The 16,034-nt window shown below is 38.7% G+C and overlaps 1 protein-coding gene across 10 annotated transcripts in view; it reads right to left on the bottom strand.

The window, feature by feature from the left end:
- Nucleotides 1-15,004, bottom strand: part of sugct (succinyl-CoA:glutarate-CoA transferase) — a 310,078-nt gene extending 295,074 nt beyond the window's left edge. For 8 of the 10 annotated variants that reach the window (XM_049565795.1, XM_049565790.1, XM_049565789.1 and 5 more), the window contains exons 1-6: nt 14,822-15,004; nt 9,535-9,586; nt 9,374-9,447; nt 9,182-9,267; nt 6,805-6,855; nt 3,399-3,519 (exon numbers count right to left, since the gene is read on the bottom strand). In XM_049565795.1, coding sequence (XP_049421752.1) covers nt 3,399-3,519; nt 6,805-6,855; nt 9,182-9,267; nt 9,374-9,447; nt 9,535-9,586; nt 14,822-14,972 — 535 coding nt within the window. In that variant the 5' untranslated portion in view covers nt 14,973-15,004. The remainder of the gene's footprint in view (nt 1-3,398; nt 3,520-6,804; nt 6,856-9,181; nt 9,268-9,373; nt 9,448-9,534; nt 9,587-14,821) is intronic. The other 2 variants (XM_049565792.1, XM_049565787.1) reach the window with 1 other exon arrangement.
- Between the last annotated feature and the right edge of the window lie 1,030 nt (nt 15,005-16,034).

Genomic DNA, 16,034 nt, shown 5'->3' on the forward strand with positions numbered 1-16,034 from the left:
GCCACACTGGCACGGAAGTGTGGAACCCTGCAAGTGTGTGTTCCACCAATCAGTGTTCTTCAGCAAACAGCACTGCCCCTGAAGAATTCCAGGGAATCTGAAAAGTCCTACCTCCCTACTAGGTACTTTTTTCAGGGAGAGTTTGGGGTTGAGGGAAAGTTTTTTCCCTGGGTAATTTCAGTGGAAACGCGCCGAGATTTTTCAAAATCCCGGGTAAATGATTAAAGCTCCTGCAGTGGAAAATTGGCTTATGACTACATGGTGGGAGGAATCTTCAGTGGACAGATTTCATTCAAATGTCCTGATCATTTTAACGCTCCCCTGATGATGAACCTTCTACATTTTTTGACCTTGTGACTTTTCCTCTAGCGCCACCTTCAGGACAAATTTTATATCTTTAGCTAACTGAATCTCAATAGTGGAAATGTGCTCAGTGCACCTTATGATAATCTCTTCATCAACATTTCTGATAAATGTTAAATTATAAATGAGTGATGTTCATTTTCTCCAATACTGTTGGATCAGTTTGAGGTCTTTAAAGGTCCAGTGTCTCAGATTAAGGTGGATTTAATGGCGTCTAGCAGGGAGGACTGCAGATAATAACCAGCTGAAACTGGATGTTGGCAGTTTCACAGTGTGTCACAGTTACCTGTTTTCCTTTTATTTAGGTTTATAGTTGTTTACTGTAAAAAGTTTATAGAACATCATACCATTTTAATGTCATTCTAAGAGAGTCACATTTCTTCATTTAACTTTTGATTTTAAGGTCACAATTCAATTCGATTTTTGATTTAACTTTTTTTTCAGTACTGATGGCTGTGCCATTGTTGGATCAAGAGAGTTGATCCATTAAGATCAACAGATGATGGCAGGGGGGATTTTTACAACAACAGCTTGAGTTTCCACACCTGCTAAAAGCCACTTTGACTTTACTAGCGTAGCCTGCAGGATGTAGTTTTTCTTTCAATGATGTGTTTGCTGTTTACATAACTAACAGAGAGGCAACATGTTGTCACACCGCTGACTTCTGGGAAGCAGGAGGATTTCTAATTCTGTTGCTTCTCTGTCATCTCCGACTCCAGCAGTAACCATAATGTCTGAAAAAGTGCAGGTTAATGCTACCAGTAAGCTCCACCATATCATCTTTTAAGTGTTTTTTTTTTCCTTCAGACACAAGCAATTCAGATTTTTTTTAAATAGACACAGCTCCTCTCATGGGCACTTAAGAACTTGTGCCCAGAAGAACCAGTCTGTCTTCCTTCATCCTCCATCTCTCTTTCCTAATCCTGAATGTTCTGTGGCTGCTCCCAGCTCTTAACAGACTGTTATACTAACTGGCTAGCTCGCCAGCTGTACCCAATATGCCATTCAGCTGAGTAATTTTGTAAATGTACAATTATTAGTGTTAAAACTTGTTTATGTGTCACAAAATAATTGTGTGTCGTGGTGTTGTGCCCTGTTGCAGAGTTTGTGGTGGGTTATTAATTGCCCTTATAAAGTTAACATCAGTGAGAAGGGTATGCAGTTACTATGAGTCACCTCTCAACATGCTCTGTGCAGTTGGCTGCAACCAAAGTGTTCACCATAATATATTTTCAAACACCATAATATATTTTCCTGCCTGTTGTTAAGTTGCAGCAGTTGTTTCCGCTGTGCACCACTATGGTGGTATATAAAAGATGTATATAATTCAGGAAATTAGTACCAGTATACCACCAGGCACCAAGTAAGTCAGTAAGTAGGTAGGTAAGTAAGTCAGTCAGTCAGTAAGTCAGTATTTAGGTCAGTAAGTAAGTGAGTAAGTAAGTCAGTAAGTCAGTCACTTAGTCAGTGAGTCAGCAAGTCAGTAGGTCAGTCAGTCAATAAGTAAGTCATTAAGTCAGTAGGTCAGTCAGTAAGTAAGTAGGCCTGTTCGAGATGAACTGCACCTCGCCTGGAGAGTGGACAAGATCAGGCAGCCGCAGCAGGGGGCGGTGACCAAAAGCTGTGATGAAGTGGGACACTTTCCCGACAGTTACCAGCAGACTTCAGTCCGTACAGGAAGTCACAGAAACACTCACATCCTGTCCGATATAATGTCAAGTTATTAAAAATGTTATCAGACCCATATATCAGTTTGCTTTCAGTCTCTAATTGTTTTAATTATGATAGATTGATTTATTAAAATGCTTTACATTTTACATGAATTTTCATGTGAATCAGGATCATATCAGTTTGCTGCTGCAGAGCAGCTGAGAGGACCTGTCACCTCAACTAAATAAATTGTGTCTGAGTATAAGATTAATATTTTCAAAGGAAAAAAAGCACAAGACAGCTTTCATTAAAGATCAGTCAGATATAGTCGGGGCTTGACATCTGTACAGATGTTATTTTAAGTATCCTCACATCCCACTGACCACAAGTCTGTGTGTTGCTAAATAGGTTACTTCAATAATTAACAGTCCAATGTACAGTAGACTCTGTATCGTTTATGATGAATGTATTTAGTCTCTTGCGACTAACCTTCACCATCAGTCACGCAATATGTATTCTGTTAACAGAATAAACCTACAAATCAGACAAATAAAACCAAAATCTCAGAAATTCAACATCTAAAATGTGTGATCTAAAAAGTCATATTGTTGTGTCAACGTCTAAACCAATCAGCTGATAGATCAGGTAAGAGCCAGGCATTTTCCATCATGCTGTAGCTCTTGCAGTCAGTGGAGAGCAACTGCAGTGTCTGACTCTAAAAACTGCGGCCGCCTCGCTATCGTGAAATTATTTCTGTCTACTTGTGTATGACATCAGAGCAAGTTGGGATGAAGTCGGACACTAAACTAACTGGCACGCATTGTGCCGTGATCGCTGGTGATCAAATCTGCACAGGTTTGGCTCATCTCAAACGAACCTAGTAAGTAAGTAAGTCAGCAAGTCAGCACATCAGTAAGTCAATAAGGAAGTCAGTAAGTAAGTAAGTCAGCAAATCAGCCAGTGGGTCAGTAAGTAAACAGGCTAGTTTGAGACAAACTGCGCCGTGCCTGGAAAGTTACATGAATTACATGAATTCTCATGTAAACTTAACATCACCATCAGTAACACAACATGATTTCTGTTAACAGAATAAACCTTCAAATTAGACAAATAACATCTAAATCTCTGAAATTCTATAAAAAATGAAAGGTTTATCTAAAATGTCTTATTGTTGACTCAACATCTAAACCAATCAGCTGATAGATTAGGTAACAACCAGGCGTTTCCATGAAAACAAAACTAACCGTCATGTCTTGTGTGGCGATCGCCGGTGATCAAATCTACACGGGCCTGGCTCATCTAAAATGAGCCTAACAAGTCAGTAAGTAAGTAAATAATTCAGTGAGTAAGTAAGTCAGTAAGTCAGATAGTCAGTCAGTCAGTACCTGATATGGAGCAGTAGATGAGTTGTGGGTTCACTCTGCTCAGCTGCTCGTATCCTAAACCCATCTGATGTAGTTTCCCTGGAATGTAGTTTTCTACCAGCACATCACACACTCCTGCAAGCTGAGACACAGACACAGACATGCAGACACACAGATTCACACAGACAGACAGACAGACAGACAGACAGACAGACAGACAGACAGACAGACAGACAGACAGACAGACACACACACACACACACACACACACACACACACACACACACACAACATGTAAATATAATGGACTGACAAATCCTCTTCAGTCTAACCACCGCAGTGCAAGTATAAATGCTCACAAGGGCATAGGCCACATGCGTAGGCTACGGCTTAGGGTCTGCTGCACAAGTATAAATACCCCTTAACTCAATACTTAGAGCCCAGCTTTGGTTCAATAATGATCGAGGGTTACTGAAAACAAATTCAGCAGCCAAGTTCACACAGCATTCTCTCGTGACATGCAACTGGTGTTAATTTTGTCTTTTTTAATGCAGTCTTAGTCCTACGTCAGATGTCCAGGTGTTAGTTTTGATCATATTTAGTCAGCCTTAGGGCTGCGTGATTAATCACATTTTAATTTAAATTACGATTTGGGCTTTCAACGATTATGAAAGCAAAATAATCTACATAAAACGATTATGTGCTTCTTGTCAGTTTACTCTCGTTGTCTTGTGTTGCAAATCAAATGCACCCAGAAGCTGCGCACGCGCAATACCTTCCCCTCCTCTCTTCTCTATTCACTCCATGAGCCAGTCAAGTAGGTGAACTACGAGTAATGCGAGGGGCAGGTGATCGCGGAAGATTTCAAAAACAGCATACGGAAAATGGCAGAGGGAGAGCAAGAGAGGTCGGTCAGTCTGTGTGTGTGTGTGTGTGTGTGCGCGCACGTGTCTGTGTGTGTGTGCATCAGGGCCGAACTCCGCCATGCGCGATACAGAGAGCAGAGGAGAATTTTAAACACGCGTGTATAGATAGAAATGACATGCCGTCGTGTAAACAATATAAGTCATCATGTGCGCCACATAATTGTGATTTCAATTTTGACGAAAATAATTGTGATTATGATTTTTTCCATAGTCGAGCAGCCCTAGTCAGCCTGTTTTTATAAGTCAAGTTTTAGTTAACTGAAAGTCTAGGCATTTCAGTCTTAGTCAATGAAAACTATTGACATCTGAGTCTATACAAATACATAAATAAATAAGGGTCTATACTATTTGGTTTCTTCTGTATTGTCACCAAAAATAAGAGGAGATTTCAGTCTTTTTTTAATGTATTTTAATATTTTTTTGTCAACAATACAGCAAGTTGACATAGTTACAGTTCGTGTTTATTGATGTCACCATCTCATCATCATCTTATTTTGGAAACAAATACACACAATTAACACTGCATGCAACTAGGGCTGTCAAAGAATATTCTAAATTTGAATTTAAATTCGAATTTAGAAAAAAAAAAATGGACCTTCGAATGTGAAAATTGATATTTGACTGTGGAGAAAAAAAAAACACCACTGCAGCTGTCCTCTTTGCGAGTGGGCGTTGGCCTGGGCCGCTGCACTGAACGCACTGCCGGGGCCACACCGCCCGTGGAAGTGCTGCAAAGCACAGTGCACTGAAATTCTCGCGTGAGCCGGAGCACTTCACATCAGACGCGCATTTCTCCACGCTGGTCGACAAGCGCTTCTGCTCCCAGCTATTGTCTCCGTCACCTGGCTTGACACATTCGCTCGCGGCTCGCACAGAAAACAGACAAGGCGCCGAAACGATCGCTGCAGGACGCGAGCCGGTCACGGTCAGGCGCTTCGAGGCTATTCGCAGCACTTCCGCGGGCGGTGTGGCCACGGGTCAGAGAGGGGGGGCGAGCGAGAGGTCCGCGGTCGTTTATAACGTAATGTTATAGATAATTGTTTTATGTGTTTTAATGTGTAGGTATTTAAATGTTTTCAAAGATGTTTATGTTGAAATAAAAATACCTACAAGTAGTTATGTTTCGTTGTATTAATACATATACAAGTATGTTTTCTTGTATTAGTTTGCCCTCTTGTGGACATAATGCAGAAAAAAAAAAATTCTAATGGTTCGAACCTATGAGTTATTTTTAGAAGGAATATTCGAACATCATTTTTGAGCAATTTTGACAGCCCTACATGCAACACTGAATGGAAGTTGACTAAATGGAAGTTTGAAACAATCATTTCTTCTTCTTCTTTTGTGTCTGTCTATACAGTTTGTATCTCTCACTGCATTAAATTTGTAATTCCACTTGCTCTCATTTACTTCTCCTCAGCCCCTGATAGCTTACATCGCATGGAGGCCACTTGGAGAGTGTTTGTGATCTGTATCATGATTATAATAACTATTATTGCTGAGGAGTTTATGATATCTTACAAAACAGCAAATTTTCTATGCTTTCACAGATAGTAATGTTGTGAACAGAGAAATCACACCTGCTGAACAATACAGCAATCAAAGTAAGTATCAACTGCAATTAGTTATATGACAGTTTTCAGTTAAAGATCAAGCTATCAAAGATTTTATTCAGAAACAATCTGAGAGACAAGTGAATCTATACACCTGTATGTCTACCTATACATACACTCCTATTAGAAAAACTGAAACTGAGGAGCATGTTGAATAGTTAATTTATTTAAATAAATTTTTATTTATTTTCCAATTAATTCATCTTCTCCTTCTTTGGTGGTTTTACGTACATTACTGCCACCTAATCATGGATGTATTTTTTTGCATCAAATGCATAACTGCTGTGCATTGTGGGTGATATAGACCTCTGGAGTGACCATCGTTGTTCACTCGCTCCCTCAGCCCTCCGAGGGTCACTTCAGATTTCCAGACAAATGAAACTACAGTTATGATGGCGGCGGGGATTCCCTTGAGGACAAATGCCAAGGGGAAGTCAACAAGGGCATGTTGAATGACCAATGAACCACAGCCTCTGTTACGGCAGATATTATTGAAAAAGAACATCGTCAATATGACAGCTGATTCAACACTTGAGCACTGAACTAATACTCAGGGACTGAATGAGACTCTGTGAAAGTAACTCCGACTGGCATGTGTCTGCAGCACATAGTGTCACATAGAGTAAGATACTGATGAATTTGGTCAGATTCATAATGATGCTGATTTATTCTTTGACCCAGTTTTAGACTGTATTTACAGTAATTCTTGCACAGCTGCTTCTGTTTACCCAACATTTAATATTTGACTTGTTGGGATCTTTTGTTGAATAAAAGAAAAGCGTATTAAAACCAGTCTAATCCGGTATTAGAAATGACACTCAGGTGTTATATCTGGATGAGTATTAAATATCAAACAGTGGACGAGCAGCTGCTGTGAGTGAGTCATACCTCCTGGATGACGGCCGCACCTCTGGGATGCTTCAGGTCCACAGAAATACTCTGAAATCAGACAATTCATCAGCACAGGCTCATTATTATCACTGACACACTGAAACTGTGTTTACTGACAGGAAGAAACAAACAGGAAGTCTGATCGTCCTCACTATCAATCACATCATGTTTAGAATGACTGAATGATCTGGTTCCTTTCAGGCAGCCGCTGGTTACACTTCACTTGTATAATAAATGATCCTGCAGAGACTTTTACTTTGATTGTCAAATTCATGTTAACACAGTGAGGAACTGTTCAGTGACGTTCTGTAGGGAGTGTATTTATATACATGTTGTTTCATTCAAATACTTGTGGGAAACTTTATCATATAAGGTGACTGATATTTGACAGTCAGCTGCTAAAATCCCTCACAAAATAAATCCAGGAAGACAAACAGACATCAAACACGGACTTTAGTGGATGCACTGAAGTGACACTAAAGCTTGTTTTTTGTTTTGCAGTGCTGCAGAAAGATGACACTGATACAGTAGGTGTCCTGCCTGTCCTGTTAAGGGCTGCAAAGGGTCATAATTTCTGGAAAATTCACAGGAAAATTCCAAAAACATTTACAAGGGAAGATTCAAGGAATTTTGCACAGTTTCAATATATAAATGGCACCTTGTAACAGTGAACTTCTTCAGGGCAGAAATTCACATAAAATAGCACTATTACATGCAGGGTGTCTGCAGGTATCAGATACTGTGATCTAGATCATTTTTAACCAAATTTAACACTATTCATAACTGTCACTCCATTATTAGAGTGTTGCAGGTGAGTATTAAGGTCAATAGTAAATATGCAGTCACGCACAAAGGGAGGTGTATGTAGGAAGATGGTTATTAGAGTGAGTTAGGTTAAAAAAATAAATAAATAAAGCATTAGGTTCAGTGGCAGGTTTAAAGATTTGTTGACTTTCACATCAAAGAGTTTGACTAATTTTTAACAAAACTAAATCAAAAGATGGATAAATTAAATAAGAGAAAATGTTCGTGTCAATCAACTAACAAATTCATATTTAAGACTATTTAATGACTTTTAAAGGTCCAATGTGTAGGGTTTAATGGTATATATATATAGGCAGAAATGGAATATAACATAATCATTATGTTTTCTTTAGTGTACAATCAGCTGACAATAATAAACATGTTTTCATTTCCTTGGAATGAGCCGTTTATAACTACACAGGGAGCTGGTCCTCGTCTACGGAGATCGTCATGTTTCACTGCCATGTTTCTACAGTAGCCCAAACTGACAAACCAAACACTGGCTCTAGAGAGGGACATTCATGTTTTAACGTCAGCCACTGTAGTTAGAAGGCCCACTGGAACAAGCAGTGTCAGACAAAGACTGACTTGTAACTTTATTCAGTGGTTTTACTGGTTTAAATCAGCTGGTCTGTTTGTTTTAATTCTATTTAATTCTGTTTGTTTTGATAATCCAGCTCCTGGTAAAAAACCTCCTGAACAATGAGCACTGAAGGAATTATAACCAGGAGAAGATTCAGCTGGTTAAAATCTGTAATCCTCAAAACTAGATGCACTTAACCCCCCTAAGTCTGACACACTGGACTGTTAAGGTCTAGTATTTATTAGCTTGAATTTAGGACCCTTTAAGAACCCACAGACACCTTGCCCTGGCATGTTTTGGTTAAAATCCTTAAACTGAACTGTAAGCTGCACTACATTCTTCAGCACTCTAACATCACATACCTTCGTCATCTGTCCGCAACCAGGGTCAGCAGTAGGCTGACTGATGCACCAGCTGATACACCGCTATTAAACCAGAGGCTCTGTGAGCCATCACAGTCTGACATGGAGTCCATGGAAAAGATCAATATTTTATTTTATATATTTAACCTATATTTACAGGTACTCTTTTTAAGGGAGACCTGGCCAAGACAGAAGCATTAGAAAAAGTGACAGACAATCAACAATAATCACAATAAGAAGATAGATAGATAGATAGATAGATAGATAGATAGATAGATAGATAGATAGATAGATAGACATATTTTTGTCATTTTGTGCTTTTGAAATTGTGCAAAAATAAGAACATAACAAATCAACTATATTAGTGATTTCTATAAGAAGAGTTTACAGTTCTATCTGTTTCTGAGAAGTTAAAACAGCCCAGATAATCCCATTATCTTCACATTAATCCCCATAAATTCTTGTTAGTTGAGTTTCCACTTTGAACATTGCCTGACTTTTGCTATCCTAATCGTGTCTCTGTCTGCATATAAGTATTTTCTCTGCATGTGTTAGATTCATTTATTTCATACAGTCTGACCTTTGAACTCTGCAGGGACACTTTTATAGAATTAAACTTACTTACTTTTTTGTTTCGGTTCACGCTTAGGAAATAGGTGCTCTCTGCTCCTACAAATGGAGGACCCCAGGCTCTGGTGTCATCACCTATACCTGTTCCACAAAACACACTAAAACTGTCACAGTGCTTTGCTCACACTCGGGCAGAGATGCTCTGTGAAGACTGTGGAATAACGTAAGGTGTAAAACGCTGACTCACCTGGTCGCTCCACTTTGATCACCTCAGCTCCCAGATCTCCCAGGATCATAGTGGCAAAGGGACCAGCCAGAACTCTGCGGAGGTTTTTAACACTTCAGTTAAATGTGACAGCTTTACCTCTGAAGGCTGAATACTACTGCAGCATTCACACACACGCTTACCTTGTCAGGTCTAACACTGTGACACCCTCCAGTGGTCGAAGGTTTCCTCCTGCTGACATTAGAGAGTGAGTAAACAGAGAGATCTTTTGATGGTAGAATCCTGTTTACTGACATAAAGACACACCGCTGTAACAGCAGATATAAATATTAATATACATCTAATTTACACCTTTTCTTTTTATTTTCTATTAAGATTTTTTTCCTATATTTTCTACATATTTTCTATATTTCCGTATATTTCTATTTAGTTCTATTTATCTATTTGTATTTTCATTTATTGAAGAGGGACAGTGCTCATTAATAAGCAGCTGTAGTCTCTGATGTTACAGATTCACCTCAAAACGCATTTAAAACTTATTCAGATCATTTATAAAGATGCACAACAATTATAGGAAGATAAATGTTAATATCAGTCTTGACTGTCCTGTATTTATGTATAGACACTGAAACATGCAAAGCAGAAACATTAAGAGCACACGCTTATTATTTGAATTTTATATTTGCAGTATAAGAGATAAAAGTCAAATACCAATAAGTAAAAATAGTCTATTACCAGTATAAGTACAGAGGAATTATCAGCAAAATGATGTTGAGCCAATTTAAACACTTTGTATATGCCATGCTATGTTGCACCGCCATGTTTCAAGTGCTTACATTTGTCTGGATTTAACCTTAACCACCGATCACACCTATTACTCATGCTACAGCCATCTTAAAGACGGGTTATGCCAGTTTCCGAATTATTCTAAATATTTTGGTGTCATCTGCAAAAAGATATGCATCAGATTGTTTCAAACTTGATACAATCTAATACATATCAACAAAAAGAACAGGGCTCAGCATGGATCTTTGTGGAACTGCAGAGGTCATCAGTTTCCAGCCTAAAGTTGCACCATTTACCACCACCTGCTGTTTCCTATTATGTAAGTAGTCCTGTATCAGTGTTAAGGATAGACCGATACATCGGCCGGCCCAATATATCGGGCCGATATTTGAATTTTTTACTTGTATCGGCATCGGCCGATACGCGCGTGGGTTCGCGGATTTATTTTTCCCTGGCATGATTTACAGACAGGCATCCACGGGCAGCTCTATGTTGCTGGAAGACCCTGCAGCGCACATGCAGCGAATCCTACTGTGTACAGTAGTTGTTGTTTTATTTATGCTTCAGCTTAAATATTTGTTTATTTTATAAAGACATTACTGGAAGATTTAAGAGCACTGAACTCTTTCTTTTTTTATTTGAATGTATAATAATAATAATAATAATAATAATATTCAACCTGTTCTACCTCAACTTTCCATCTTGTTTTAGTATTTTTTACTGTTCAATAAATGTTTCTTATTTTAAACTTGAGACCTGTAATATTTGTTATTATTGTGTCATTTTTTTGATGTAAATTGAGGGAGCAAAAGCAGTATCGGCCCCAAATATCGGCTCAAGAAAATTGGCAGTCCATAATCGGTCATCGGCTAAGGGTGATGGAAAAAAATCGGTATCGGCATCGGCCCTAAAAAATCCATATCGGTCTATCCCTAGTCAGTGTTAATTTCCTTACCAAAAACTATGACATAAGTTGGGGTTTTTTAAAGACTTTTTTTTTTCATGACGAAGACGTGACGCTGACAATTAAAAAATAGATCCTGATATTAAAATCTATGACAAAATCTATGTTCCATTTTCATTGACTAGATGACACAGGATGAAAATAGTAGTGGACCATCGGACATTCAAAATGTAAGGAGAGGCAGAGGAGAATGGCCAACAACAGCAGTGCTTGCAACTGTGCTGTATTAGCGGTATGAGGTCGGAGCACAGACTGGCTGTAAACCATAGGCTGTAAACTCAAGTAATTAGTCAGCACCAGGACGTTTCAGTATCCTGTAAACACTCACACCGGAGCAGCGTCAGCTGAGTTGTAAGCTGAAATTCAGCTGTAAATAATCAGCTGTTGTTAGTGGCTTTTAGCAGCTAGCTTTGCTTGTTAACCTCTGAACAGCAACTTAATGAGCAGCCACCAGACTTCACATCTGATCCCTGCAGGACTACACTCAGATATGGAGTGTCTCAAGTAGGTTTATGATTTGATGCTGTTTGACAGGCAGGTAGGATGCTCAGTTATCTGGGAGTGTAGTGGTGCTGTAAGTAAACAGTCTGAACTCAGATCAGTTTTCTCTGACAGAGCTGAAGGTTTAGTTTTAATCACCAACTCTGTGAGAGGACACAAGTTTAAACCTCCAGACTAACATGGTACAGATTAAGAAAGAATTAGGGCTTTAATGAAGTTATTTTTTCTGCTCCAATGAGATCAATAAGTCTGAGTTACAATGAACCAGGGTACAAATCCTAGTTGTCTCAGATTAGTTATTTGTTGTGTCAAAGTTTTTGAGAGCATATATGTAGAGATATGTGGAGCTTTTCAAATGATGATCAGTAAGTGATAAGTAAGAAATGCAATTTTGTGTAGAAATTATTTGTAATTGTAGAAGAAAAATGTCTGAATGATTTTTTTTATACAACCTGTCACCTTGATTCTAATACCTGCATTGGCCTCATTGGATAACTTAATATATATACAGTACAGGCCAAAAGTTTGGACACACCTTCTCATTCAATGCGTTTTCTTTATTTTCATGACTATTTACATTGTAGATTCTCACTGAAGGCATCAAAACTATGAATGAACACATGTGGAGTTATGTACTTAACAAAAAAAGGTGAAATAACTGAAAACATGTTTGATATTCTAGTTTCTTCAAAATAGCCACCCTTTGCTCTGATTACTGCTTTGCACACTCTTGGCATTCTCTCCATGAGCTTCAAGAGGTAGTCACCTGAAATGGTTTTCCAACAGTCTTGAAGGAGTTCCCAGAGGTGTTTAGCACTTGTTGGCCCCTTTGCCTTCACTCTGCGGTCCAGCTCACCCCAAACCATCTCGATTGGGTTCAGGTCCGGTGACTGTGGAGGCCAGGTCATCTGCCGCAGCACTCCATCACTCTCCTTCTTGGTCAAATAGCCCTTACACAGCCTGGAGGTGTGTTTGGGGTCATTGTCCTGTTGAAAAATAAATGATCGTCGAACTAAACGCAAACCGGATGGGATGGCATGTCGCTGCAGGATGCTGTGGTAGCTATGCTGGTTCAGTGTGCCTTCAATTTTGAATAAATCCCCAACAGTGTCACCAGCAAAACACCCCCACACCATCACACCTCCTCCTCCATGCTTCACAGTGGGAACCAGGCATGTGGAATCCATCCGTTCACCTTTTCTGCGTCTCACAGAGACACGGCGGTTGGAACCAAAGATCTCAAATTTGGACTCATCAGACCAAAGCACAGATTTCCACTGGTCTAATGTCCATTCCTTGTGTTTCTTGGCCCAAACAAATCTCTTCTGCTTGTTGCCTCTCCTTAGCAGTGGTTTCCTAGCAGCTATTTGACCATGAAGGCCTGATTCGCGCAGTCTCCTCTTAACAGTTGTTCTAGAGATGGGTCTGCTGCTAGAACTCTGTGTGGCATTCATCTGCTCTCTGATATGAGCTGCTGTTAACTTGCGATTTCTGAGGCTGGTCACTCGGATGAACTTATCCTCAGAAGCAGAGGTGACTCTTGGTCTTCCTTTCCTGGGTCGGTCCTCATGTGTGCCAGTTTCGTTGTAGCGCTTGATGGTTTTTGCGACTCCAATTGGGGACACATTTAAAGTTTTTGCAGTTTTCCGGACTGACTGACCTTCATTTCTTAAAGTAATGATGGCCACTCGTTTTTCTTTAGTTAGCTGATTGGTTCTTGCCATAATATGAATTTTAACAGTTGTCCAATAGGGCTGTCGGCTGTGTATTAACCTGACTTCTGCACAACACAACTGATGGTCCCAACCCCATTGATAAAGCAAGAAATTCCACTAATTAACCCTGATAAGGCACACCTGTGAAGTGGAAACCATTTCAGGTGACTACCTCTTGAAGCTCATGGAGAGAATGCCAAGAGTGTGCAAAGCAGTAATCAGAGCAAAGGGTGGCTATTTTGAAGAAACTAGAATATAAAACATGTTTTCAGTTATTTCACCTTTTTTTGTTAAGTACATAACTCCACATGTGTTCATTCATAGTTTTGATGCCTTCAGTGAGAATCTACAATGTAAATAGTCATGAAAATAAAGAAAACACATTGAATGAGAAGGTGTGTCCAAACTTTTGGCCTGTACTGTATATATATATATATATATATATATATATATATATATATATATATATACATACATATATATATAAAACAACTTAAAGTTGTTTTATATATATATAACAACTAAAAGTTGACTCGAATGTCAAGAATTTCCATTTAAAACATTTTAAGTTTTCATCGATTCGTCGTGTTGAATCTGAGCTAACCCTCATGAATGCCAAAGTGACACAACACAAACAAACTAACTAACTAATCAGCAGCCGCAGACGAGCAGCACTTGTGTTCTGAGCTCTTAAATCGCTGTTCTTGATGGGGTTTGGCTTTGAAGAGAGTGCTGAAAATAACTGACATAAAGTTAATGCTGTTAATAATACTCTCAATAAAGCATATGCTTAAACAAATATTGATTTTAGGCGGAACATTTTTTAGGTGGCTAAAATACATTTCGTTGCTGACCCCGCCTGCAGAAGTACAATGCTGAGCTTCTATGTTGGAATCGGTTGGAATACAGCCTGCTTCTCCAAACTGGGGCCGTGCCAGCTGATCTACTGTTTGTAATACACTGTCTATGGAAAAGTACATCACACAACCCACCTCAAAAAATCTGAACTATCCCTTTAAACATCTACAGCAGTAAAATGCAATTCATTAATGCAACAGTAATATTTATCCAAAAACTACAGATAAAAAGGGACTACACTGACAGCAGGGAACAGTTTACTGCAACGTACTGACTTTTAATTTAAGTATATTAAGGTAGGATTTGAATGCAGGACTTTACTTGCAGTGGAGTAATTTCACCGTGTGGTACTTTTACTGCCGTAAAGGGTGTGAATGCATGTTCCTCCGTTGCAAAATTATAAGAGGAATAAAGTTAATAATAAATCAGAGAAATCTAAATGAGTTCGACTTTGACCAACACAGGTAATTAAACTTATGTAACCGATTAATGTGAGAAACGTGAGTCCTGTCACCGCAAGAACACATTAAATAAAGTCCTGTTTCACTGATATCTGACTTATTTTATCAAGACCAGTGTTCTTTTAGCGATCCACTGACAAGCGAAGGCTAACATTAGCCTGCTAAATTTAGCTCAGCACAGCACCTGTTTGTGTGTGTGACAGCCGCCGACCACCCTCCACACATCTCACCGGCGAATTCCTCCGAAGCTGTGAAGTAAAACCCACCGGGCAGAGAGCCGAAAAACGGCGTTTAAACCCTCTGAGAGACGCAGACATATTCCCACCTGTTAGCATAAAGTATCAGGCTACAATCACTGCAACAGGACTTCCGGGTATCGCTTTCAAAATAATAGTCTGGATGAACGGAAGAAGTATATGTGGCGAGCGTAGGGGGTCTACAAATACAATGGTCAACTAGAAAATACATTTCCTGCGGAACATGCGTGTAGATGCTGAATGCTTATCATTATTATTATTATTATTATTATTAAGGTAAATGTTTGGGGGGAAATTAAATTCTGTAAGCCCATTTAGATTTAATATTTAGATTGAATATTAGGATTTATCTCTTTCATTTAGATTTAATATTTTAATTCACATTTAATATTTAGATTTGATTTGATTTGATTTGATTTGATTTGATTTGATTTGGATCTCTTTTAGCCATTGGCTAATCTTCCATGAGTCCACACAACAATTAAACATACAGTAATCATAACACTTAAACATATAATCATATACATATATAGATTCACTCACTCACACACACACACACACACACACACACACACACACACACACACATACACACACACTCAGCCAAAATACATTAGCACAATTTGAGTACCATATATGTCTACATATATACACACATTCATTCAAACAAATGCATGTATGAAATGAAATATTCATGTGAATGAGATATTCATTCACAGAAATACCACTACTGTGCAAACCTACTTGCAATATAATATTGTGATAATAACAACATTTAAAATACAAATACAAATCCTACAGTCAACAATCCAACTGCCAAACCGCTCCTGAGTAATTATTGTAATGAATTCCATAATTTAATGGTTCTGAAAATGAAAGTCCGCCTTCCCATTTCAGTTTTTATTTTTGGTAATACATAATGATTTTTATCTCTTATTCTAACGTTGACTTGATGTTTTTCACGCACTAATAACAACTTGTCCTTGATACTCACTGGCTTGCTAAACTTTTGAATCTTTGAAATTAGTGCAATAGAATGTTGTCTCACATGCTCTACTACTGTGAGCCATCCCATCATAGCATGAAGTTCACTTACTGCTTTTTCAAACCCACATCTTAAGACCATTCTAGCTACCTTGT

Source organism: Epinephelus fuscoguttatus, linkage group LG21 (genome assembly GCF_011397635.1).
Source record: "Epinephelus fuscoguttatus linkage group LG21, E.fuscoguttatus.final_Chr_v1".
Lineage (NCBI taxonomy): Eukaryota > Metazoa > Chordata > Actinopteri > Perciformes > Serranidae > Epinephelus > Epinephelus fuscoguttatus.